Consider the following 25767-nt stretch of genomic DNA (forward strand, 5'->3'; position numbering starts at 1 on the left):
ATTTTAATTGTAATTTCGATATTATTATATATTCAAGTATGCCCATGCATCACTTATATGCATATATTTATGTAGTTAAACTCTAGGCACGATTTATGTTGCATTCATAACTGTTAAAGTGCCATGGATGTTGTTGTGGTAATTTGGAGCAGTGTGCGTGCGTTGGCGTGCGTGTGATGTGGTGTGGACTATCGACAGGACGGGTAGTCACGGCTTGAGTTCTTATCACGGACCCGATTTGGTTTATTAAGCGAAAGTCAGGCTTGGTTCTTCTTGGCACGGGTTGGATTTAAGAGGGCTGTATAGGGGATCAGCTCCCATATATTATGATTGATGTTACAGGGTGCGTAAGTGCTCCAAATTACCTTTTTGATTTTATTATGTGAAAATGTTGTTGATGTTGTATTTCACTCTACAGGGTGCATTAGTTTTAGATAGTTATAGAGATTATGGTTAAAATTGATATTTTACTCTCTGAGTCGAACGCTCACTCCTGTTCAATATTTTTTCAGGTTACAGGAGGATTTTATTGTGGTTAACCTGCTTTTATCCTTCGCAGGTTGTTTTATCAATATTTGTGTAATTTTATTTACTCCTATAATTTCCGCATGTGTTAGAAATATTTAAATGATTTGGGTTTGTAATATAAATTGTCATGTGGACCTGTAAAATTATTATATGCATATTCGATAGACTGGATGAGGGAGCTGAGCTCCCATTTATCTTTATGTTGATTTGAGTATGTGGAGGGTGAGCTGAGCTCCCCAATTGATGATATATTTTGTTTACAGGTCGGGTGAGTCAAAAACTTCCCATTGAAAGATCCACTTTATGGCAACTTATAAGTACTAATTGATTTTCATAAATTAAGCTAAATGCCCTTTAGTTTGTCAGGATAATTCAGGACAAATTTATTTCTTTTATTAAAAAAGAAATATTTTAAAAGAAAAATTAATAGTTAAATCTAATTGACTCAAAAATATTTTAATTTAATTATTGGCTATGTCTGCTTAAAGAATGTTTATCTTAATTTATAAATTATTCAACTGACTTATAAATTTTAAAAATATATTGACTTATTTATTTATAATAATTTTTGAATTTATAAGCTAAAAAAATAAGTTGAGGGGTCTAACTTTTTAAAATGTATTTGGTTTAGTTTATTAAAATCAGGTAGTACTTATAAACTAATTAAAATTTATAAATATTTAAAATTTTAAACAGTTACGTGCTTAGTCCAAATTCTTATAAGTGGCATATAAACATTTAATATATTTAGTAAAAAATAATTTATAAGTTATATCCTTATAACTTATTTTTATCAAATATTTTACAATATAATCTCATTTAATTTTTAAATTTTAATCATCAATCTTATTTAACATTATTTTTAATCATTTTAATAATAAATATATTTATAAAGTTATTTTTTTATTATATACATTATCAGTTATTTATCACCCATAAATATTTTAATAAAATACATAACTATTTAAAATTTTAAATATTTACAAGTTTTAATTAGCTCATAAATAATAGATGCGTATAAATTGATTTTAATATATATTTCATATAAGATTATGGCTTGAGAATCCTTATTTTATTTAATTTCGTTTAGTTAAATATGTAGTCTGATTATATTAATACTGAAATTATTATTAAGAGAATATTAAAATTTAGTTAAGGTTGAATTTGATATTTTTAGTTTTAAAATTATTAAATAAAATATTTTTCAAAATATTTTTTAATAATATAAAAATAATATTTTTCTAAAATGCATGATTTTTTCATCTCAAACACATTAAAGTCAATCTAAAACACTATTCAAGGAAAAAATAAAACGAAGCAGCACTTTAGCTCCAAGCCCTAAGTCAAGTCAGTGACAGCTCCCTAATAATTACCCATCCAAACGCGGTATACCAAAATCACTTCTATCCCAAAACTCTTACAGCGCAGAGGATAAAAAGAAGCACTTACAAAATTTCACATCAGATCTCAATCGACGATTCAATGGGGGTAATCCTGGTGCTTGATCTCGCACTTCGGAGTTGAAATGCAGCCCAATCTCTTTCCTTTTGGTACCGTCTTTGGGAATCCCTTTCTCTTCAATGGTGATTTGAGCGACGCTGGTGTCGGTGGATTTGAGAGCTCTAGGGTTTTCTTCTTGGTCCCCTTTTTGTTGTTCCAAGGAGGTGGCATGGATTTGTCCAAGGTTGGTGAGAAGATTTTGAGCTCTGTTCGTTCCGCTAGATCGCTTGGTCTCTTGCCTTCCACCTCTGATCGACCTGAGGTAAATTGTTGCCGGATGAAATGTAGTTTGATTTTGTTATAATTTAGTTAATCAGAAGATATTGGATTTTTATTAGCTATATTTATTTTTTAATCCTGGATTTTTGTTGTCATTAATTGAATCTAATGCAGTCTGATTAAAGCTTTTAGAACTTCGTTAAGTAGGCTCTGAGCACTGATAAATTCTCAAAGTGCCACTAATAGGAGTGCTTCCACACCACCCCCCCCCCCCCCCCCCCCATCCCCCACCACACCCTGTTTTCACTAGTTTTGAGTTGCGCTTATTTATTTTCTTTCATCATGAATTCTCATGGAAATTACCCGGTAAAGTAGGTTTGTGGGTTGTCATAATTTTAGAAATATTAAATCTCAATGGAGTTAAGTTTATCTGGAAATTAATCAATTTAAGGGCGCCATGAGGTTGGCTAGTTTTAGTAGAATTTAGTGAACGAGATTTTAACAGAGAAAAAAGATGTGGCTGAGTTGGGGAAATTTTGTATTTGGATTATGCTGCAACTGAGGGAATTTGGAGTTTTGTTCTGATACTGATACTTCTGGGTTTTCAACCCTGTATTTTTATTAGGTTTAGACTTAATGCATCTAAGTTTTCTGTTCACAGCTTAACAATTTTTGATGATGGGGTAGTTACAAGGATGATTTCCCAATTGTTAAATAAATCCTTAATCAACTTCTATGCAACTCTAATCTCACACTGAAGAGTTAGTAATATCCCGATTTGACTTGTTTTCCTATAATAGGTTCCAGCAAGAGCTGCGGCTGCTGCAGCTGTTGCTCGTGTTCTTGCTGGACTGCCTCCTCATCAGCGATTGAATCTTCCATCAAGTTCTGAAGAATTAAGCTCAATATATGGGAGCAGATCACATGGTCAAGTGGTGGAGGAACTAGAAGAGGACTTCTACGAAGAGGTTTCTGCTTGATTTAAATCTTTAATGAGTTTTATTTGGCCCTGATTTTTTTCTTCTTTTTGTATTCTTCTTTAAATTTAGGAGTTGAGACATCTTATATGTCAATGATATTCTCATTGACAATGACATGGTTCATTAGCATAAAGGTTGTCACAGATTTTATATATAGTTTGAATTATTGAAGGATCATCACTATCTATATGACTATACTTTGTCATCATGTCATGTGTCTGTATCTAATACAAGAGAATAAGTTTCATGATAGTTATCTGAATCTTTGAGAGGGTGTAACATTCATGATACCATTAACTTTACACTTTTAGGCGTGCCTGATAGTTTAAAGAAAAAAAAAAAAAGACTTTAAGAATTTGATGAGATTCTGACCATCCAAAATCATTAACATAACAATCTAGAAAAAAAGAAGTTGGGGGTGAGGGTAAAGTTTATATACAAAATCATTGTAGAAAAGTAAGAAAGCATTAAAAATACACATAGCACAATTGAACCCAACAGCAGACCAACCTTAACTAATAACCTCAATTAAAGTTTTGTTTATAATCACATTAGAGAAAGAAGGTTTTTCTTTGTATCTTTGGTATATTGAACACTGCTTTCTGGATGTTCATGAAGTTTTTGATTTCATAAATAAGTTGTCATTTCTTAATGGATTGGCAGTCCTATGTTTCCATATTAATCTTTTTATGCATCCGGAGAAGGAAGAAAAAGGGGGAATTTTCCAAAGCCTCTGATCTCCCTTGTGGTTTGTACTTGGTTTGTGATACTTGCTTCTGAAAAGTCAAAAGAAGAAAATCTATGCATGTAGGACAAATGATGGATTAATGTTGTATATATATATTAGATAATAGTTTTAGACCAGCCTCCGCTATCTATTTCTCATACAGTAAAGTAATAATATGTAACCAAATACAATGTCATCAATGAGAATGACTTTAATTTCTTTTGGTGGAATAATTTAACAAAATTTTTTTACTTGACTATAAATTTTAAAAATTTTGGTTAAACTCTTTCTGAAATGGAATAAACTTTGAGATTTTTACGATATGATGTACTCAAGTTGTATGCCAAATTTAATAAACCCTCATCTCTTTTAGATATAATTTCAAAGAGGAATACTTACTACCTTTGCCTATCCTTTGAACGTGATGAAATCAAGAGCCAATATTTCCCTTTAGCCAAAAGCCACCTTTCCTTAGTAGCTTGTATTATTCTGTCAATCTCTTTCTTCACTTTTTTGCTATGATTGGTGTAGAAAAAAAAAAAGAAAAAAATTTCTTAATGTTGATTTTAGTTTAGATAGAGTGGTACTTTCCCAAAGTAATCACTTTAAATATCTCGGCTCAGTCCTTCAAGTAGATGGGGGATGTGAGGAAGATGTTAGTCATAGGATTAAAGCCGGATGGTTGAAGTAGAGACGTGCCACGGGAGTTTTATGTGATCGCAAGATTCCCAATAAGTTGAAAGGAAAATTTTACTGTACAGCCATACGACCGGCTATGTTATATGGTAGTGAGTGTTGGGCACTAAATGAGTCATATGCGTCTAAGGTAAGAGTTGCGGAGATGAGAATGTTAAGGTGGATGAGTGGCCATACTAAACTAGATAAAGTCTGTAATGAGAGTATTAGAGAAAAGGCAGAAGTGGTGCCAATTGAGGATAAGTTGAGAGAAGAGAGATTGAGGTGGTTTGGTCATGTGAAGCGTAGACATATGGAGGTTTCAGTTAGACAAGTAGAGCACATTAGGTTAGAGGATAGAAAGAAAAAAAAAGGGTAGACCTAAATTGACTTGGAGGAGAGTATTACAACATTACCTAGAAGCATTACACATTTTTGAGGATTTAACCCAAAATCGTTTAGAGTGGAGAAAGCGAATCCATAGAGCCGACCCCAAATTTTGGCTGAGTTGAGTTGAGTTGAGTTTTTGATTTCAGTTGAAAAGTTTACTAAGGAGAATATCATAGCTGCAAAGGCCTTCACTGGCATTAATACAGAGGGTATCTTCCTCTGTGTTGGTTCTGTGGCATCTATATATAATGCAATTTTACAGGAATCACTTGACTGCCCTTAGAATTTGGAATTGTGATCCTAACTTTTTGTTATGACGTGATGCTTTCACATACTGGATCCCCAAAGTTGTGATGTGCCCAAAGAACACGAAAAGAAGATCATTTTGGTAGCAACAACACAAAAACAAAGAAAGAAAGTTAGAAGATTATCCCTAAAATTTCATTAATTTTAAAACAGAAAACTAGTTTATGTATGACGGCATTCTAAATCCAAATATAGTGGAGTACTAGCAGAATGCTTGCTAATTACTTGGCTGGGGGAGTGGGGGCCTTTCTGGGATAGATTTTTCACCTGTCCTGGCGATCCAGGTATTCAAATGCTAGAGTGGTAGATTTCGAGGAGACAGAAATTGTGCTTTTTGGTGAGAATTTGTATGATGTCTTATGAGGAGTTTCTTCTGTCAGGGAATGCACATGTTGAAAGGTGGAGCTTGAGATGCATAGTTTTCTGAGATCATTTTATGGTTTGTTGAATTTTTACGATTGCTTTCCTTTGTCTTTGTTGTAAAAATTTTTAAGCACTTACCTCAACTTAGTTGTTAGGGTGCACTGCTGAGTGCTATCTTGACTTTCAACACTTTTCTTCCCTTTTTCCTTTTCCCTTTTTCCCTTTTCCTTCACAGCTTGCTTTTGGGGGGTAAGTATTGTTTACATTTGTGTACATTGGCTACCCTCCTCTCTGTGGCTTCTTAAATTTTTTCCTTCTTTCAGGTAACTTAAGTGTAATCCCTATTTCAGCTTCCTCCAGTATGCATGATATGGGTTGTTAAAACAAAAATTTAAGGCTGCGAGTTTATTCGTGTATAATGAAATTCATATGTTTTGGTTTCCACCCAATTTATTGTTAGGCTGTTTCAGGTTATGACCATTAACTGCTTCTCAATGGACATGCCAACATACAGTAGTCTCATGCAATTTGAACATAATGATAAACACACCAGAGTGGCTAATATGGAATGCCACTTTATGGAGTAGGATGAGTTTAGTTGGTAATTGGATTTTGGTATCCTTGCTTGTGTAGGTGCTTGAAAAGGATTAGTAAATATTGTTTTGTTTGTGAGACAAATCGATTCTGTTTTAAGGCTGTGAATGAATTCACGAGACAGGCAGACTGATGTGCGGTCTTCTATTATTTAGTATAACAATGTCTTGTAAATTATTTTATGTCTATGCTGTGGCTTGAGATAGATTGTTTATTTGTTGGAGTGATCATATTGTTGGAGTGATCATTTATACTCTGTGCCATGGAATTTTTGAGGCAACATTAGCAATATCAACATATTATATCATATGTCTGAGAATGTTAATGCATGAAGATTATAATAATTGTTCTCTCTCTCTCTCTCTCTTATATGTTAACATACTTTTTTCTGTTTCACCTTTTCTTTTCCGGTAGTTAAATATGTGGTCATATAACTATTGCACATAAAGGCTTGTAATATTTGTGTCTTGTTCACCACTTACAATGTGAGCAGTTCCATCTACGTTGAGGGCTATTTTGTTTGTCAAGTTTTGGGTTTGGTTTTCTAAACTATTGTTGTACAACCTTTGTGCAGGATTTTGATCCAGTTAGACACATTTTAGAGCATATTCCATCTGAAGAAAATGAGTTGGACCATTTTGAGAAACAGGTATTTCTTCTTCTAATGAAAAAAAAATTCAATATTTTTATAAGCCTAATGGATGGGTGTACTGATGTTTATGTTCTTATAAGAGATGCACTTTTTTATTTTTTATTTTTTGTCTTTTTGCATGTATTACATATATAAGCCTCAGTCAAATTCTCAGAATCTGACATCAAATGTAAAGAAAATATTGTTGATTTTATGTTGTTCAAGTTTGTTACCTGGCTAAACTATGGAAACTTTATGTTATTTGCATTTTGTTTTTACAAGGCATTCGTTTCTCTATAAGTTTCTTGTGGTTGATTGACTATGATCAACATTGGTTCTTCTCTTTGTAGGCTGCTCTTAGGTTAGCACAATTGGATAGAGTATCAGAACGTTTATCCCACCAAGTTATGGAGCATTATGAAGTAATGGGTAAGTAGTTCCTATAACCTTTCTAAGTTCTTTTAGTGAAGTCACAAGACTTCAATTAACTAATGTGTTTATATTATATTATCAACCAAGGTTATGATAAAAAATTCTGATAAATTAATGCTTTTGCCTCTATAAACTTGTGACTCCTTTTGTATTTTATCTAGAGGTGGCCATGGTCCACTTTGAAATTGGAACTTGTCCAACCTGGAACTGAAATGGACAGAAACTGGTCAAACTCAGATTGACTGGAATCAGTTGGTCCGGTTGATGCGATTGCGGGCCATAATCGATTTTTGCCTTAAAGGAAAAAAGAAAAAAATTTTAAAAAATTTGACTGTTGGATTTGATCAAAACTAAACTGAACTAGAACTGAAATCAGGACCAGAATTGAGGTGAGACCTTTCGGTCATGTCCTGGTCCCCTTGGAACTAGAGCATCTGTTTAGCTCCAACACGGAACTTGACTGCGGCTGGCTGATGTAGAACCAAGGGAACAAAGGGGTGAGAAACAAATTCTCAAAGGATAGAGAAGCACATTCTCAAAGGATAGGGACACATTTTCTAGAGAAATAAATTCTCAAATAAAGAAGATAAACAAATTCTCAACTCTTATTAATTGTTAAAAATAATATCATAATAAGCTTTCATCCAATAAAATACCTAGAGGGTAACTTTAGTTACTGTCCTCCAACTTAGGAGATTGTCTCATTAATGTCCCTTGATTTCAATTTGTTTCAATAATATCATCCAACTTTAATTTTGTTTCAGAAATTGTCCCTCTTAACCTGTTATAACAGGTTTACCGGTTAAAATAAAAAATAAAAAAATAAAAAGACTAAACTACCCTTAAAAACCTCCCCTCTCATAATCACAAAGTTGATGCTAACCCAATCAGTGGGATTCCCCTGCAACCCCCAAATTAAATCAACAAGTTCATTAGCACAAAAATCACCAAAACTATTTGTGGATGAACCAAACAATATAATACCATACCCACCTAAAGTTCTTGACACCACAATATGGAAAAAGGTACTGAAGCCATTTGGGAAGCTTGAAGCTCATGTGCGAAAGATTCCTATGATAAAAAAGAGCAATGCCCAAAGTCCTGTAACAACATAAGAGACCAAAAGTCTATTTAAAAAAAAAAAAAGGAGTCCAAAAGCAACCCAACTGAAATAAAAGGGAATAAACAAACTAAGCAAATACATTGCCAAAACAAAACCAGCAGTGCCAATATCCAGTAAGTTCCCTTTCCTCCCCCATGCACGTTCCTTCCTCTCATCACCACCATATGATAATAAAATTCTCCTACATTTCTTTTGCTTTGGTCCTGATTCAAAAATGGACCATTAGTATTAGCCATTGCCAGAACAGCTCCACTGCTGCTTTTCTTGTTTGAAGCAGTGAAAAGACTTGAGTTTTCACGTTTGGAGATGGTTTTTAGCAGAAATAATTTTGGGTTACACTGATCAGAATTTAGGACTGTAGACGATGTGTTAGAGATTGTATATGATGCTTTCACACAGTTAGTAGCCAAAAAAAGGGTAAGGCTTAGAATTGGTTAATGGAGAGGTGACTACAGCCATTGAAAGAAAATTGCTTTTGTTTTGTTATGGAATTAGTTTCTTGAACTCAACTCAACTCAACTAAGCCTTTATCCCAAAAATTTGGGGTCGGCTATATGAATTCGCTTTCTCCACTCTAAACGATTTTGGGTTAAATTCTCAGAAACGTATAATGCTTCTAGGTCATGTTGTACTACTTTTCTCTAAGTCAATTTAGGGCTACCCCTTTTTTTCTTTCTATCCTCTAACCTAATGTGCTCTACTTGTCTAACTGGAGCCTCCGTATGTCTACGCTTCACATGACCAAACCACCTCAATCTCCCTTCTCTCAACTTATCCTTAATTGGCACCACTCTTACTTTTTTTCTAAAACTTTCATTACGGACTTTATCTAGTCTAGTATAGCCACTTATTCACCTTAACATTCTCATCTTCGCAACTCTTATCTTAGACGCATACGACTCCTTCAGTGCCCAATACTCACTACCATATAACATAGCCGGTCATATAGTTGTACGGTAAAATTTTCCTTTCAACTTATTGGGAATCTTGCGATCACATAAAACTCACGTGGCACGTCTCCACTTCAACCATCCGGCTTTAATCCTATGACTAACTTCTTCCTCACATCCCCCATCTACTTGAAGGACTGAGCCGAGATATTTAAAGTGATTACTTTGGGACAGTACCACTCCATCCAAACTAACTATTTCTCTATCACCAGTTTGGCATTCACTGAACTTGCAATGCATGTATTCTGTCTTCGTTCTACTTAACTTAAAACCCTTTGACTCTAGAGTACTTCTCCAAAGTTTTAGCTTTCTATTGACTCATTCTCGCGTCTCATCTATCAGAATAATATCATCCGCAAACATCATACACCAAGGAATACTCTCTTGTATATGTTTCGTCAATTCATCTAAAACTAATGTAAAAAGGTAAGGGTTTATAGCTGATCCTTGGTGTAATCCAATTGAGATCGGGAAATTTCTTGTGTCCCCTCCCACTGTGCGCATAATAGTAGTTGCTCCTTCATACATATCTTTCAATACTTATATGTACCTAATAGATACCCTCTTTTGTTCTAACATATTCCATAAGACCTCTCTTGGAACATTATCATAAGCCTTCTCCAAATCAATGAAAACCATGTGTAGATCTTTCTTCACATCTCTATATTTCTCCATTAAGCTTCTAATGAGAAAGATCGCTTCCATAGTTGAACGATCAGGTATGAAACCAAATTGATTGAGAGAGATAGAAGTATCATGACGTAGTCGATGCTCTACAACTCTCTCCCACAACTTCATAGTATGGCTCATCAGTTTAATTCCCCTATAGTTTGAGCAACTCTGTATGTCAACTTATTTTTAAAAATAGGTACTAAAATACTTCTCCTCTATTCATCAGGCATTTTCTTTGAGTTTAGAATCTTATTAAATAATTTAGTTAACCATGCCACTCCTATATCTCCCAAACACTTCCACACTTCAATTGGTATTTCATCGGGTACACAGGCTTTACCCACTTTCATTCTTTTAAGTGTTTCCTTTACTTCTAAAGATTTAATCCTTCTAGTATAATTCACATTCTTTTCTATTGTTCTATAGCCCATATTCATGCTATTATCATTTTGACTATTATTAAAGAGATCATTAAAATAATTTCTCCATCTTTCTTTAATGTCCTTATCTTTCACCAACACTTTTCCTTCTTTATCCTTAATGCCCCTAACTTGATTGAGATCTTGACATTTTCTTTTTTTCCTCTTTGCTAATCTATAAATATCTTTCTCCCCTTCTTTAATTCCAAGTTTCTCATATAACTTTTCAAAGGCCTGTGCTATTGCTTGACTAACTGCCTTTTTTGCCTCTTTCTTTGCTATATTGTACTGTTCATATGCCTCATTATTATCACATTTAGGTAATTTCTTATACCATTCCCTTTTTCTCTTCACTGCCTTTTGTACTTCCTCATTCCACCACCATCTCTCTTTTGAGGGTAGTCCATGTCCTTTAGACTCTCCAAGTATTTTTCTAGCTACTTCTCTAATCTTTAATGCCATCTGCATCTACATATCATTGGCCTCCATATCCAGCTTCCATGCTTCGGACTCGAGAAGCTCATTTTCGAACTTCACTTGCTTTACTCTTTTGAACTCCCACCACTTTGTTCGAGCTATACTATTTCTTTTGACCTTACTTGAATTGTTCCTAAACTTGACATCCAAGACCACTAACCGATGTTGACTTGTTAAAGCCTCTCCTGGAATGACCTTGCAATCCTTACATAGAGCTCTATTTGTGTTCCTGGTTAAGAGGAAGTTGATTTGGCTTCTATGTTGCCCACTTTTGAAAGTCACTAAATGTGACTCTCTTTTTATAAAGTAGGTATTTGCTAGTATTAGGTCGTATGCCATAGCAAAATCTAGGATGCTTTTTCCTTTCTCATTTTGACTGCCAAAACCAAAACCTCCATGAACATTCTCATAACCTTGCTTATCACTTCCTACATGTCCATTCAAATCTCCACCAATGAAAACATTCTCTTCATTCGGTATGCTTTGCATTAAATCATCCATATCTTCCCAAAACCTTTATTTACTCTCACTATTTAGTCCTATTTGTGGGGCATAAGCACTAACTACATTTATTGTTTCTCCTTCTAGTATTAGTTTTACTAGTATAATTATATCTCCTACTCTTTTCACAGCTATTACAGCGTCTTTCAATGTCTTGTCTATGATTATGCCCACTCCGTTCTTGTTTCTCTCCTTTCCGGTAAATCACAGTTTGTATATTGAATTACCCACTTCCTTGCTTTTCTCTCCCACCCATTTAATCTCTTGAATGCGAGCAATATTCACCCTTCTCCTTTTCAAGGTATCCACAAGCTCCATTAATTTTCCTGTAAGTGATCCAACATTTCAAGTACCAACCCTGATTCTCCTCTTATCCTGTTCCTTCCTAATTTGTCTCTTTCTATAATATCTTCTATTATTTTCTATGTCTATCTTGTGTTCTATTCCACTATCTGTTCTACTATCTATCATATGGAATTAGTTTCTTCGCAGGGTTTATATTGGCGAGTTCTTTCGTTGCTGGAGCAAAGTTCATGGTTTTATTGTTTATGGCTTTATGTTGTGGGTATTTGCGGAAAAAGGCAAATTTATAGCAAAAGTAATGTGGAAAGAGAGACAACTCCATAGACCACGGTGTGTCTTGTAGGGCAGATGGGTAACACCCCAATGATGGATGCCAAACTTTGGGTCTTTGGTGGGAGGAACAGAGAGAGAGCGAGAGAGAGAAGAGAGGGAAAGTGGATGTTAAGGAAGGTGGTAATTTAAGGGTATTTGAGGTTTTTTTTTATTTATTTTTTTTTATACCTTGTAAACCTGTTATAACAGGTTAGAGGGATAGTTTCTGAAGTAAAATTAAATTTTTGTTATATTATTGAAACAAATTGAAGTTGAAGGGCGGAAATAATACAACCTCCTAACTTGAGGGATGTTGGATAAAAATTATCCAATTCCTAGACATAGATATTTATAGTAAAATAACTAGTCCTAGTGGTAACTAATTAGGAATGCTAAACAAACTCAAATTAGGAAAATAATAATAAACCTACTAGAATTCATAAATAATAAAAATCTAAACCAAATAGAACTATAAATATTCCTAAATAATAATAGAACTCTGAATTTCCTAATTAATTGAATTCACTGTTTTGGCGTGCCTGAGTCGCAAGGCGCACTAAGCGAGGGACCCATCGCCTGAGACACCCAAAGGCAAGGACCTACGGGAGGCGCACCTTAGAGATCCCAGCCATAAATGCTCGCTTTTTTTTTTTTTCCTTCCCACATGTAGACAACAACCACAAAACATGATGAAGAAGAAGACATTGAAGACAACAAACAATAGCCTTGAAACAAAGGAAGAAGAAATACTTGGCTATGCCTGTTGTTGAAATGTAGTAGAGATCATATATTTTATTAATACTTTTTTGCATGTATTTTTTTAATTCTATTTTTCATAAAATAAAAATAAATATAAATTATAGCTATAAAAATCAATTTAAATTATTTTAAATTATGTTTAGGTAGATATTACTAAATCAAACCTATGGTTAAAATTAAAATTATAATGCAATAAAAATTAAAATTATTATTTTAATATTATATTTGATTAAAAATAAAATTTATTATTTTTAATGAGAATTTTCAATAATATATATAATTTAGTTAACAATAATGGTGGTTAATATATTTTTATATGATTATTAATATAATAATTAAATTTATGGTGCTTATTTTTAATGAATTTATTATGTAATTTATTTTTAACGATTTTTTCATATTTTTGTGCCTCACTTTGTTCAAGCGTGCGCCTGTGCCTTGAGCCTAGGCTCCAAGACCCCTTGGCGTCTTAGTGCGTCTTGAGCCTTTAATAACTATGATAGAATCGTAAATTGAATCTTCTTGGACTTCCTTGACTATATCACTGGTCCTAATTTTATCTAATGTGACAGCAACAACTTTTTAAATGTTTGTTTTTGTTGCTAGCTGCTTGTCCCATCATGCATTGGACCTTTTCAAAGTGCAATAAATGAGTTTGTTTGTATGATGCTACTGTGCATGCTTGTCATGCCATTTTGATATTGCCTTAATATGGTTACATTTGTGTTCACAATATTTTCCATTTCACATTCATCATATCAGCTAACTAGAGAACTGAGCCCTATGTGATTTTGTGCTTAAAGTTAGTAGCATTTTCACACTATAAGTGCGTATTTCAGTTAGAGTTACTTGCTTTGCCTGGCCTTACGGCTTACTTATTGCTTCCTCTGTTTCCGTGTAGTGTCTTGCTAGTAAATAGAAGTCAACTTCTGTAGTCTTTCTCGTGTTGCTTTCAAGTCTTAACCTAATTCAATTGTCTTTTCTAGTATGGCCATAATTTATTAAGAAGTTCAGAATATTATATAGCCTCACATTTGAATGAGATGTTTATGCTTGCTTTTGGGCAGTGAAGGGGATGAATTTGGTCAGGGAATTAGAGAAAGACTTGAAGGTTGCAAATGTCATCTGCATGGTAAGCATGTGCATGTTGTCTTCTTTAAAAGATTAAAGAGCTTATTTTAAAGAGAATATTTGTAAGAAATGCATCTTTTTTCCTTTCATTTTTCCTTTTCAGTTATTATTTTGTGGGTAATGCCGTTGTTAACATCATGTTAATCATGACTGCTACCTTCTTTGCTGGATCCGGCTTTCATTACAGTTGTCACTATGTTTGCAGAATGGAAGAAGGCACTTAACCTCATCAAGGAATGAGGTCTCAAGGGATCTCATTGTAAATTCTAATTCCAAAAAGAAACAAGCTCTCCTGGTATATCCTATTTCTGAACACTGTGGGAACACATATCTACATCCTTGTATTTACCAGAATACAATCTAAATTTTTGTGTTTCTTTGGGTTTTTGGGGAAAACTAAAGGTGGCCTTTATTGGATATTATACTCACTTAGCAGGAAGAACCATTTATTATCGAGTATTTTTCACTGGAACCATATTGATAAACATGCTCAATTGAATAGATTTGTGTCATCATTTGCAATTGCAGGATTTGCTTCCTATATTATCTGACCTTCATCATGCATTGGACATGCAAGCAGCTCTTGAATCATTAGTTGAAGAAGGAAATTATTGCAAGGTGGGCTGGTGGATTACCATGTTTGACCTTTGATTCTCCACTTTCCTTCTCCCCTGATGGGTTACTTTTTTATTACTTTGTGGCCTTCCTGAATAAATACACTACATTTTCATTGCTCCTCAGGCATTCCAAGTACTATCTGAATATTTACAGCTATTAGATAGTTTTTCAGAGCTTTCAGCCATGCAGGAGATGACTCGTGGAGTTGAGGTGAATATTTGATTGAGATGCATTTATTATTCAAAACCAAATGAATCATGTTTTTTCTTGTTTTTATTTTAATAAAGCCTATGTTAGTATATATGTTAACTTCATTTCTGCATCGATGTATCTCCCCTTGTACTTCATTATTGGATGATATGTCTTTTGTGCTTTTACTGCTTATCCGTTCCTCATATGCATTGCAGAAAGTTATGGTTGAAGCGGCTTTCCTCCTTTTCTTTTAATTGTTTTAATATTAATACAGGTTTGGTTGGGAAGAACCCTTCAAAAGCTGGATTCACTTTTATTAGGAGTGTGCCAGGAGTTCAAGGAAGAGAGTTATATAACTGTCAGTATATCATTCCTTTGCTGTGACATTAATCATCAGTTATTTTTTCAAAATTGTATGGACACAATGTTCTCAAAATTATTACTTTGAAGCATCTTTAGCTGTTGTTGCTGTATTAGGTTCATATGTTTCATGAGATGCCCTGTCTTTTTTTTTTCATGGTACCTTAGTATACTGGTGCATCTGTGAATTTGTGTCTTTTTTTATTTGGGCCTCTTAGTAATTTATCAATGTAGGGGAGTTTAGTGTACAATTGATAATTGCTAGTCTCTTGGCATAGTAGTGGAGGCTTGTGATCAGATCCTGCTGATGTCTCAGACAGGGATTTCTGAGAATGGATTGGTGTTTTTAATCTCATGGGTAGTTCAAACATAGGACCAAAGGAAAAATTGATAGCTTGCTCTGTATCAAATTGTTTAGAAATATCTAGAGTTGTTAATCCTTTCTTACTACATTCCCCCATGTAACACAAGGTTTGCCCCTCATTTTATTATCTCTTATCACTCCCATGCGCTGAAACTTCCATATTGGTGCGTGTGCTGGTCTACGATGCACATGTCCAAACCATTTGAATTGTCATTCTCTGAACTTTTATGCAGTAGGTTTAACTTCCACCTTTCTGTGAATGTATTTCCTTATCCTGTCTATTATTGTATTTATGTTGGTCTGTGATGCACATGTCCAAGCCATTTCAACTGCTATTCTCTTAACTTCTCCTGAGTAGTTGTCACTGCCACCTTGTATTCATTCCTTATCCTGTCAATGATTGTATTTTGCACATCCATATTAACATCCTCATATCTGCTATGCTAATTTTGTGAATGTGTCGTTTCCTCATATCCCAATGCTAATGAATCATAGTTGGTTGAATTGTGATTCTGTAACATTTCCCCATCTCCTTAGCTGATATTTTGCAATCATATTGGATCCTGTCTCGTATCCAACTTCATTCATCCACAATGTATATTCTTCATCTTATTCAATCATTTTTCCCTCATTACTTGCAGAGAGTTCTCGAAAATTCTCCTTCCTTTTTTTCTGGTGTCTCACCATTGACTTCCACCAGTCAGAAGATCCTTTTCCCTCTTTTCCATCATTGTTTTTCTCACTTCATTTCTCTTTATGTTTTCCTCTATTAATGAACAAAAGCTTATCATTCATGGGCTATGGGACTTCTATCTGATTAAATGACTCTCCTCACTCTCAAGAAGCAAGACTCTAAGAAAATAGCAGTCATGATGAATGTGATGTTTTAGATTAGGCTTATTTTGTTTTATCTTTTCTGGGGAATCTCCACTACCATTATCAATAACCGACATTAGTAGCCACAGTAGTCTCTTGGAAAATTAAATTGAAGAATTCAATAATATTATTCTGTTTCAGTTTTTGTGCCAAATTCTCAATTAAATAATAGATTTTTATTGTTCTCAACAGGTGGTTGATGCTTATGCTTTAATTGGAGATGTATCTGGTCTTGCTGAAAAGATTCAAAGCTTCTTTATGCAGGAAGTTCTTTCAGAAACCCACTCTGTTTTGAAGAATATTTTGCAAGAGGTATGCTGATGTAATTAAGATTTACATGGGAACTTGACTTCTGGAGGATTGGGAGTTAGTTTTCAATTCGAAATATCTATCTGTTTCTGTTTTCCTTTCTTTCTGCTTATGTCATCCACACATTGGGTTTGTTTGAAGCTCCATCTTGTTCATAGGTTTTTCCCTTTAGATGTATGCTTTCTTATCTTTATTAACTTAAAATTTTATAGAATTTGGTTTCCCCTGTCTTAGGGACGAACATCATTAGATAATTTGATTAATTAACTTTTGCAGGACCAAGAAGTAGAAATGCAGAGTAGTAGGTATTTTCTTCTCAATTTAACATTCCCTGTGCTGAATAATTATCAGCTTCTCCACTTTTGATGTGTTTCATGACATCTTTCAACCTTCCAATTCATTCCAGACTTACCTACAGTGATCTATGCCTTCAGATACCTGATTCTAAGTTCAGGCAGTGTTTGTTGGGAACACTAGCTGTCTTATTCAGGTTGATGTGTTCCTATCATGAGATCATGATCTTTCAGCTGGAAAACAAGGTAAACTTATGTTCTTTCTATCGCCTGGTTTATTTGTTGCATGTTTTCTTTGCTCTTATCTTTCCTGCATGAAGGTGCTATTTATAGCATTTTATGAATAATATCTAACTAATCATTTTTCATTCATTTGCAATTTGATTCGACCCTTTAAGTGTGTTGGTTGTCATCTGCCAAAGACATTTCTAGATAAATCATGGATGATTTGGACAATCGAAACTTCATGTATCAAATACTGAAGAATCAAAACATCAAGTTCTTATAACCTAGAGCCTTTTAAAGGAAGATATTCAAGTCCCTATCAAAATTAATTAGCAGATAAAAATAGAATTTGAGTTGGAAAACTTTAAACCATTTGCACAAGCAGATGATTTCCACCTTGAATTTGCTTTCGTCAGGATGCAATTACTTGTGTATCTTGTTTAGTTGTAGTCATAGTAATATAGTATATGTATGTGGTTCAATATCGTTATTGTTTGAGGGTAGTTTATCTTGATCTGTTTATTTTTCATGCATTTGTTTCAGTGTTTTTATTCATGAACTTGTTTTTTGCTCTGCTGCAGGATTGGGCATACCAAACATCAAATATGAAGCCGAGGGAAACTGGCAACTCTGAACGATCTGGAGAGGCCCAGCAAATTGATTCAGCTACTGGAATTTCTTCTGATCCTCAAGAAATTAATGGCTCTATCTCTAAATCTGTGGACAGCATGCTGACAGAAGAACCTATTACCACTGTGTCTAAGGCAGACCATATGGGAACTACAAATTCCATTTATTCAGATTCTCATTATCGAGTTGATGAAGCTAGGAGTGACAGCACTGGAGCATCAAGCAGCGGATCCCCTTGGTATCATCTGCGGAAAGATGCTACTGCTTTTGTCTCACAAACTCTTCAGAGAGGTCGGAAGAATCTTTGGCAGCTTACAACAAGTCGAGTATCAGTATTACTTTCTTCTTCTGCAGTTGGTTCAATAAGCATTCACCAATTCTTGAAAAATTATGAAGATCTGAATTTATTCATCTTGGCTGGTGAAGCCTTCTGTGGTGTTGAAGCAGTTGAGTTTAGGCAGAAGTTGAAGGTTGTTTGTGAGAATTATTTTGTAGCATTCCATCGGCAAAATATTTATGTAAGTTGTTACCAGGTTATTATATTTTCCAGTTTAAATGTTTTGCAAATCTTTTTGACACGTTCATATATTTAGTCTTTCATGGATTAATTGTTTCGAGTATCCTTTGTCAGAGATTTTCCCTAACCTTCATTTCGCTGTGTTCATCTTCTTTTGTGGTTGTCTTCTCTGTTTTGGATGTTTGGCATTTGTCAATATCGTTCTTGTATGTCATACTGTAAACTGGAGATGCTGGTTGACATGCCTGTTGCAGTACAGTATCTATCTATATTCAAAACTGCTATTTTAGTAGTTATCTCATTTGTTATCTAATACATACTGGAATTATGCTAGAAACATGAAAGAAAATTTATTTTTTTTCTTTTTCAGGCACTTAAAATGGTTTTGGAAAAGGAGAATTGGCTGAAATTACAATCAGATACAGTACAAGCAATCAGTTTTGATGGGCTTGTTGGGGATGGGGCACCCTTGATCGGTGGTAACTCCATTAATGTCAGACTGCATCATTCTCATAAACCATTGAATTTGGTTGATCCTACTGCTAAGAAGGATGGTTTTACAAGTTGGCTTAGAAATGGAAACCCATTTTCGCTAAAACTATTGCACACTTCCAAAGAAGGCCATAGTTCATCCCTAATTAATGGAGCAACTTCAAATGAATACGATGGACATACTAATGATAGTTATCATGCTGATTTTATGTCCCCCAAAAGTAGTGATGCCAATCATTCGAATGGAACTCCTGTTTCAGAAGATGAGAATGAAGATCTACTTGCAGACTTCATTGATGAGGATAGTCAACTCCCAAGTCGAATTTCAAAGCTAAATCATTCGAGAAGTAAATTTGCACATTGGAAAAATGATGAGATAACTGCACAAACGGGATCATCTATATGTCTTCTAAGGTGAAATGCTCTACAGCTTCAAAGTGATACTAATCTGTTTTTAGACTGTAACCTTGTTTATGTGTGTAAATGGATTTAATTTGGCCATATTTTTTTATGCATATTAGGTCAATGGATAAATATGCAAGGCTCATGCAGAAACTAGAAATAGTGAATGTTGAGTTTTTTAAGGTAAGCTTCTATTTTTTTGGCTAAATTTATTGCTCATCTTCATTTTTTTATTGCAAATGTTTCAGTGATATGTTTATTTTTCTCTAAATTATTTTCCCTGATTCAGTATTCTATTGCAGGGGATATGCCAGTTGTTTGAGGTTTTTTTCTACTTTATATTTGAAACATTTGGTCAGCAAAATTCCAACTCAAATGGAAAAGGTTTATCTGATTCTGTCAATTGTAAGTGTGTTTTTTTTTTTTTAATTATTTCCTTGATCATTGTATTGGATAAAACTGCTTTTAGTTTCAGCTAAAGTGTACTCATAATGCATGCTTTTACAATGTTTTTTAGATCGACTGAAGATAGCCTTATCCAGAGTATCACAGGATTGTGACCAATGGATAAAATCCCAGTCAACAATATCTACTTCTTCACCCACATCTTTAAGTACATATATGCATGCAGATTTAACACCAACTAATCCTCAGAATCATTCACCAGCCACATCTTTTGGTCTCAAGGTACTCTAGAATTCTGATGAACAATTATTTTTATCCAAGTAGGCTACTAGGGTGATAATATATTTTCCAATCCTTTATCTCCTGTGCAAGAGTTCTTTTCTTTATTTGTTCTAATTTAAGTTTTTATCTTCAAGCATGTAGCCCCCCCACACCCCCTCCAACCCAACCCCCTCTCTATCATCTTCCTTTCTCTACTTTTCGTTATATAACTAAAATTATTAAATGAAAAAGGCCATTAGTTAGCTATGATTCCACCAAAATAGGCTCATGCAATGGCTGAATTTAAATACAATCCTTTTCTCAATTTCATGACATGGCCTTTTCAAGTTGTATTTGGTAGCAGATAAGCATGGAAGCTATACGCTGTATGTTGGGGAAAATCCTTTTATTTCCTTTTCTATGAAATTGTACTTAGAAAAATGTCTTTTTCTGTTGCCTTTGATGTGCTAGTGCCCATGCATCTATGGCATATGGCTACCCACTGAGAAAGTCAAGCATACAGTTTAAATGTCCTTTATGCCCACTGAGAAATTAACTAAATAAGTCGAGAGAGTACAGTCCATGTGTGCTCTCTTTTCTCACTTCCCTTACTGGTACCTCTCTTCTCTCTTTTGACAGCCATCTCCACCTAACCATCACCATTCACCCATCCAGTGTTCTACCACCACAAGGCACCATCATTGGTTACAATCTCAGTTTCTGTTACCACGACTGCCACTGCTGCTTTACTGTTCACTTTCCCTAGCCATTTCTCATATCAAAACCTCATAAACTTCTTTCTTCTTTGTATTATTGATGTTAGAAAGATATCTGAAAATCGATGCAGAAACAGAAATGTGATCCCAAGTTCTGGAGATCCAGATTTCACAACATTGCAATCTGGATCACTAAAGTACTATGATCTGGGACCTCATCCTAAATTGTGGTACATGGGGGTGGTAATGAATTAGTTAACTGTGATTCACAGACCCACACACAAAAACGTGTGTTCCTTCTCATTTTCATTTAATTATTATGGCATAGTTATGGTATGAATATCAAATAAGGATGCTCGGACATGGAGTTAACACTTTGATGCTTTCAAATTAATAAAAAAAAAATTGAAGATTTTAGAAAATATGCAAGTCCATATCTGATACTCGTACCAAAGTCCAAGTAACACAGGATGTACCAAATGCATATGTCTTGTTGATATACATGAACCATGAGTTGCTTTTATTTAGATTTGGCTGTTTGAATTAGAAAAGAAACTTTATTCTGTATAAGAAATTAAGAGTTCCTATGAATGATACGATCATTGTGTTGCAGGAAAGATGTGCAGCGGCCGATAATATCTCTCTCGTTGCTCGTATATTACACAGATCCAAAACCCATCTTCAGTCAATGCTTCTTCAAAATAATCCTGCTATCGTGGAGGATTTCTATGCAACCTTGGTAATGCTTATTACTATCTCTTGGGGTATTTATTATTATCAGCCTTAGCAGTTTGGGATGTTGCATAAATTGGCATGGACACTCTAATATAGAAATTGAGAACTCAATAAAAATTTCATGTGTCCGGATAGCAAATTAATAGATGACCACTTGGATTGTTGTTATACTTCTATGAAACAGAAAAGAAAACCCGTGCATACAGGCGTACAGCCGTACACGCTACACACAAAACGAAATTACTAGCAGAGCACTCCATGATTCTAATGTCATGGAGAATTTATGACATTTTAGAGAGAGTTTTAACAAGCCTGAATCATAATGATACATCTATGCCATCCATTTTATTACTTGTATTATTAAGTTATTGCCTTTTTTTCTTTTACTTTTTTTATTTAAAAATTAAATTTAGCGGGCAAGTTGTCCAACAACAATATATGGGCATGAGGATCCTGCTGTATTTTTCCTTTTTTTTTTTTGTCGATTTGATATTACCTTTTTTGTACGTTCTGCATGTGGTTGTTTTTTGATATTGTTAACTGAAATGTATTCTCAATTTAGTAATAGTTTTTTGAAACTTCTTAATTTTGGTACGGAGTTCTTCTTGTGGTTAATATGTGAGTTATGTTTTAACAGGTGGATTCTGTACCAGATCTTACAGAGCATATACATAGGACAACTGCAAGACTACTTTTACATATTAATGGGTAAGGGTATAAAATGTCTTGTTGGGATTTAGGCTCCATTTCTTGAGTTTCATACACTTCTCAAAACTCTCTTTTTTTTCCTGATAACTTGCTAGTTGGGAGGTGATAGATTTTTTCACCCACTTTTATATAAAGAATAAAGGAGGAGGAGGAAAAAGGAAGAAGGGGGGGGGGGGGGGGGGGAGATATGTGTGGTGGGGGTGGTGAACGTCATACCTGCACTGCACCAAACATGCTTATTTTAACTACTAGAAATTCAAACCTTAAAATGGACAATGCAAGTCAAGCCCCCAACAATATCATTCTGCATTACTGTTATTGGTATCTATTGCAGTACTATGTTTTATATGAAGTGCTACTATATTGTGTATGTGCTAGACTGCTGCTTTTGTCTAGGTTATTTTTATTGTGTTTAATGGGGCAGTATTTTGTTGCAGTTATGTTGACCGAATTGCTAATGCTAAATGGGAAGTAAAAGAGCTTGGACTAGAGCATAATGGGTTTGTTTCAGTGCTTCTATTTTCCTTTTATTATTATTATTGTTAAATTTATGATTTCTATTTTAGCTTTGATCTTGCAAAGATTCCAATGTTTGCCGATAGATGATTTCACATATCAAAGATGTGTATTTTTGACTTTTTGTAGAATGCGCGATAGAATTCAGTTATTGGATAATATTGTTTTATAGGTCATCTGTCATCATGCTGTTAGTGCATGTATCCTTTGCCATGATTCTGTGGTTTCATCGAAGACGTCCATGTTGAACTAAACTCAGTGCCTCAATCTGGGCCCAACAATTTGAGTGTTTTCTCTATTTTGGCCGAGTTTAATTTACTTGGGGCCAAGTTTTCATTACATGATTGTGGATGAGACTTTTTCTGATGGCATTAGTCGCTGCCCTTTTTCTGCCTTGTTCTTTGCAACAAAAAGTTTGAACTGTATCTATTTACTCTTTTGGCTTTATGTTAGTCACTATATTAATGAAATAACTTTTCATGTCTGTTAGCTTTTGATATTTTATATCTTTTGAACTAGTTCTCTTATATTCTTCCCATCTTCCTAGCAAGCTGCAAGCAAGTTAGCAAATTAATTAACTATTCATGTAAATTTGCTACTGCCAATTGACAAGTTCTCTGACGTATATTTTTAGGTACGTTGATTTGTTGTTGGGAGAATTTAAGCACTATAAAACGAGGCTTGCTCATGGAGGAATCCACAAGGAGGTAATAGCTGGTGCTACAATTCATCAGGCAGTTCCTGTCAAATTTTGTATTCATTCTAGAAGTTCATACTATATTATTGGGTGACTCTTCATTTTCACTAGATTAATGTCCATTAGATTATGTTGCTTTCTTGATTAAATGGATGTGTCAAATTGCAGATATAAGTATGCACTTGTAAATAGGTGGATAAATGAATGGGCAACTCTTGAATGGTTGATGTGCTAGTTGAGTTGCATAGATTTCAATCTCCACGTTCATTCCCATTAGCATGTTTATAATTATGTTGATTCATTCTGTTTTTAAGTGAAGTAATTAGTTTTTAAGTGAAGTAATTAGTGCTAAGTACTAAAAGGGAGTAATATCTCATATTTTATATTGTGTTTTTCAAAATAAGCTGCAGAAATAAAATACTGTGAAATCTTTGATTCACATATTCAACAAGCTATATATTTCACAAATGGCTTGTTTTTCATGGCACAAGAGAACTTGTATAGGAGAAAATTATGTCTTAATAACTTGTTAACTTCCATTCGTGTCTGCCATGGATTTATTGACTTGAGTCTTGTATGTTAAGAATTCATGTGATACTGGGGACTAGGAAGAAAGCCTTTTTAAGTTGGTCAATATGTGATTGTTTAACTTATTTCAGCCATGTTTCTCTTCCTAGGTTCAGGACCTCCTTCTAGAACATGGTCTCGAAATTGTGGCTGAAACTCTCATTGAAGGTCTCTCACGGGTGAAGAAGTGTACTGATGAAGGCCGAGCTCTCATGTCATTGGATCTTCAGGTGTTCTTTTTTTCCCTCTTCTTCCCTATAACTGTAAGAGGATTTCCCTTTGCTCATTTTGCATGCAGCTTGTTAAAATGCCGTCTGTTCCTTTCAGGTTTTGATCAATGGCTTGCAACATTTTGTCTCCATAAATGTGAAGCCAAAGTTACAATTAGTTGAAACTTTCATTAAGGTAAGAATGGGTAAAATTAAGATGGTGTATTTTTAAAATGGACACAAAATGAAGGAGAAAGCTTATGTGATGGCACTGGCATAGTATATCTAGTATGTGCATATGTTTGTTTTAGTGTTTTGTTTTACAATCAATTTTTTGTAATATTGGAATCTGAATGGTAGTAATAAATGTTAGGAATGTAAATTAAGAAAAAACAATCAAGAGAAGACAAAGACAATAAAAACAAGGACAATGATGAAAATCCAACTTGTGTTTGGCGTGAATTATATTGTATATGATTAGTTCGACCAGCAATAAGTCAATTTAAGGTTTTCCCCAAGTAATTCATAAATAATTATCTACAGTTCAGCATCCATGTGTAAGCTCTCTAATTTTATGCGAGCTTCAGCTTCACTAATATGTATTTAGATAGACGCAAATAGGATTAGACCCGTGGCTTGCAGCTTGAATTGTACACTTAAATCAGTTAAAAAGATATGTTCTGTTGGATAGAATCTACTATTGTGATTACTAATAGTAGTTCTCACTTTCTGTGCTCATACAGGCTTACTACCTTCCAGAAACTGAGTATGTGCACTGGGCCCGTGCTCACCCAGTAAGACAGCTTTGCACCGTGGAAGTGTTATTTATAGTTTAAAATGAGTGGTTAGATGATGTTCTGAATGTGAGAGTACCTTGTTCTTGCAGGAATATTCTAAGAATCAAATTGTTGGGTTGATTAACCTTGTTGCTACAATGAAAGGTTGGAAGAGGAAAACCAGGTTGGAAATAATAGAAAAGATTGAGTGAGGTGATATGTAGCTTTGGGTGGCCATATGAGGTTTCAAGTGCATAAAATCCTGCAGTGCTTTTCTTTTCTTTTCTTCTTTGGTTCATTATTTGAGTGATGTATATTTGGATAGAATATTCATGTTCCTTTTCCTTAATTATGTAGGCTGTATGTATATTTTGTAATATATATGGTTTACCCTATGTGGGAATATCAAATGTAATTTTGGATCACATCCTATGTGAAATAGTGAGTTTATAGGAAATTTTCAATTCCAAGGCTACAAAATGTATGATCAAAGTGCAGTCTTCTGTAATCTGAATAATGTGAGTGTTAAATTCTACGAAACTCATTTCTTGTATTTGCTTTTCTCGTTAATTTTTCATTATTATGATAATTAATTGAACCAAAGATACCATTAAAAAAAAGGCCTGATGAAATACCCATATTTCCTTCAACCGGGAGGGCTCATTTGTGGATGAACAAACAGGTAGGGCTTGTTTCATGAATTGGTCTGAATTGGAGCTTCCATCATCAAAATGCCAGGCATTTTGATTTACTTTGCATCACTTTGTTTCATTCTTCATATTTTTGTTTGGGTAAATTATATAGACGGTATTTCAACTAAGAAGTATGTAATAGTATTGTACTTAAATAACTTTAATTTATAATATAAAATTTTCTAATATTTAATTTAAATAATATGAAATCTCCT

General features: G+C 34.3%; 1 protein-coding gene and 1 pseudogene across 2 annotated transcripts; one reads left to right on the forward strand and one right to left on the reverse strand.

The window, feature by feature from the left end:
- Window positions 1-1872: 1872 nt before the first annotated feature.
- Window positions 1873-25413, forward strand: LOC110648517 (uncharacterized). Of its 2 annotated transcripts, none has more exons than XM_058148200.1 (25): window positions 1873-2290; window positions 3048-3215; window positions 6857-6931; window positions 7264-7342; window positions 13929-13993; window positions 14198-14287; window positions 14521-14610; window positions 14734-14820; window positions 15077-15160; window positions 16595-16714; window positions 16988-17016; window positions 17118-17250; window positions 17811-18377; window positions 18747-19282; window positions 19390-19453; window positions 19573-19675; window positions 19788-19957; window positions 21266-21391; window positions 22025-22095; window positions 22533-22595; window positions 23246-23318; window positions 23992-24105; window positions 24203-24280; window positions 24828-24878; window positions 24971-25413. In XM_058148200.1, the coding sequence occupies exons 1-25, from the start codon at window positions 2054-2056 to the stop codon at window positions 25070-25072; spliced, it is 3375 nt and encodes a 1124-aa protein (XP_058004183.1). In that variant the 5' UTR covers window positions 1873-2053; the 3' UTR covers window positions 25073-25413. The 2 variants fall into 2 exon arrangements, with proteins under 2 accessions (XP_058004183.1, XP_058004182.1); XM_058148199.1 differs by having other exon boundaries at window positions 1875-2290; window positions 23986-24105.
- Window positions 7352-8927, reverse strand: LOC131180727 (probable lipid desaturase ADS3.2, chloroplastic; annotated as a pseudogene).
- Window positions 25414-25767: the final 354 nt, after the last annotated feature.

This window comes from Hevea brasiliensis, chromosome 6 (assembly GCF_030052815.1).
Source record: "Hevea brasiliensis isolate MT/VB/25A 57/8 chromosome 6, ASM3005281v1, whole genome shotgun sequence".
Classification (NCBI taxonomy): Eukaryota; Viridiplantae; Streptophyta; class Magnoliopsida; order Malpighiales; family Euphorbiaceae; genus Hevea; species Hevea brasiliensis.

What these genes read in the sequence shown, in the direction of transcription:
- LOC110648517 (XM_058148199.1), top strand. Translation starts at nt 2,054, where the DNA reads ATGCAGCCCAATCTCTTTCCTTTTGGTACCGTCTTTGGGAATCCCTTT. An exon ending in AAAAGAAACAAGCTCTCCTG is followed by an intron (nt 14,288 to 14,520) that starts GTATATCCTATT and finishes TTGCAATTGCAG; the next exon opens with GATTTGCTTCCTATATTATC. An exon ending in TCATCTATATGTCTTCTAAG is followed by an intron (nt 19,283 to 19,389) that starts GTGAAATGCTCT and finishes TATGCATATTAG; the next exon opens with GTCAATGGATAAATATGCAA.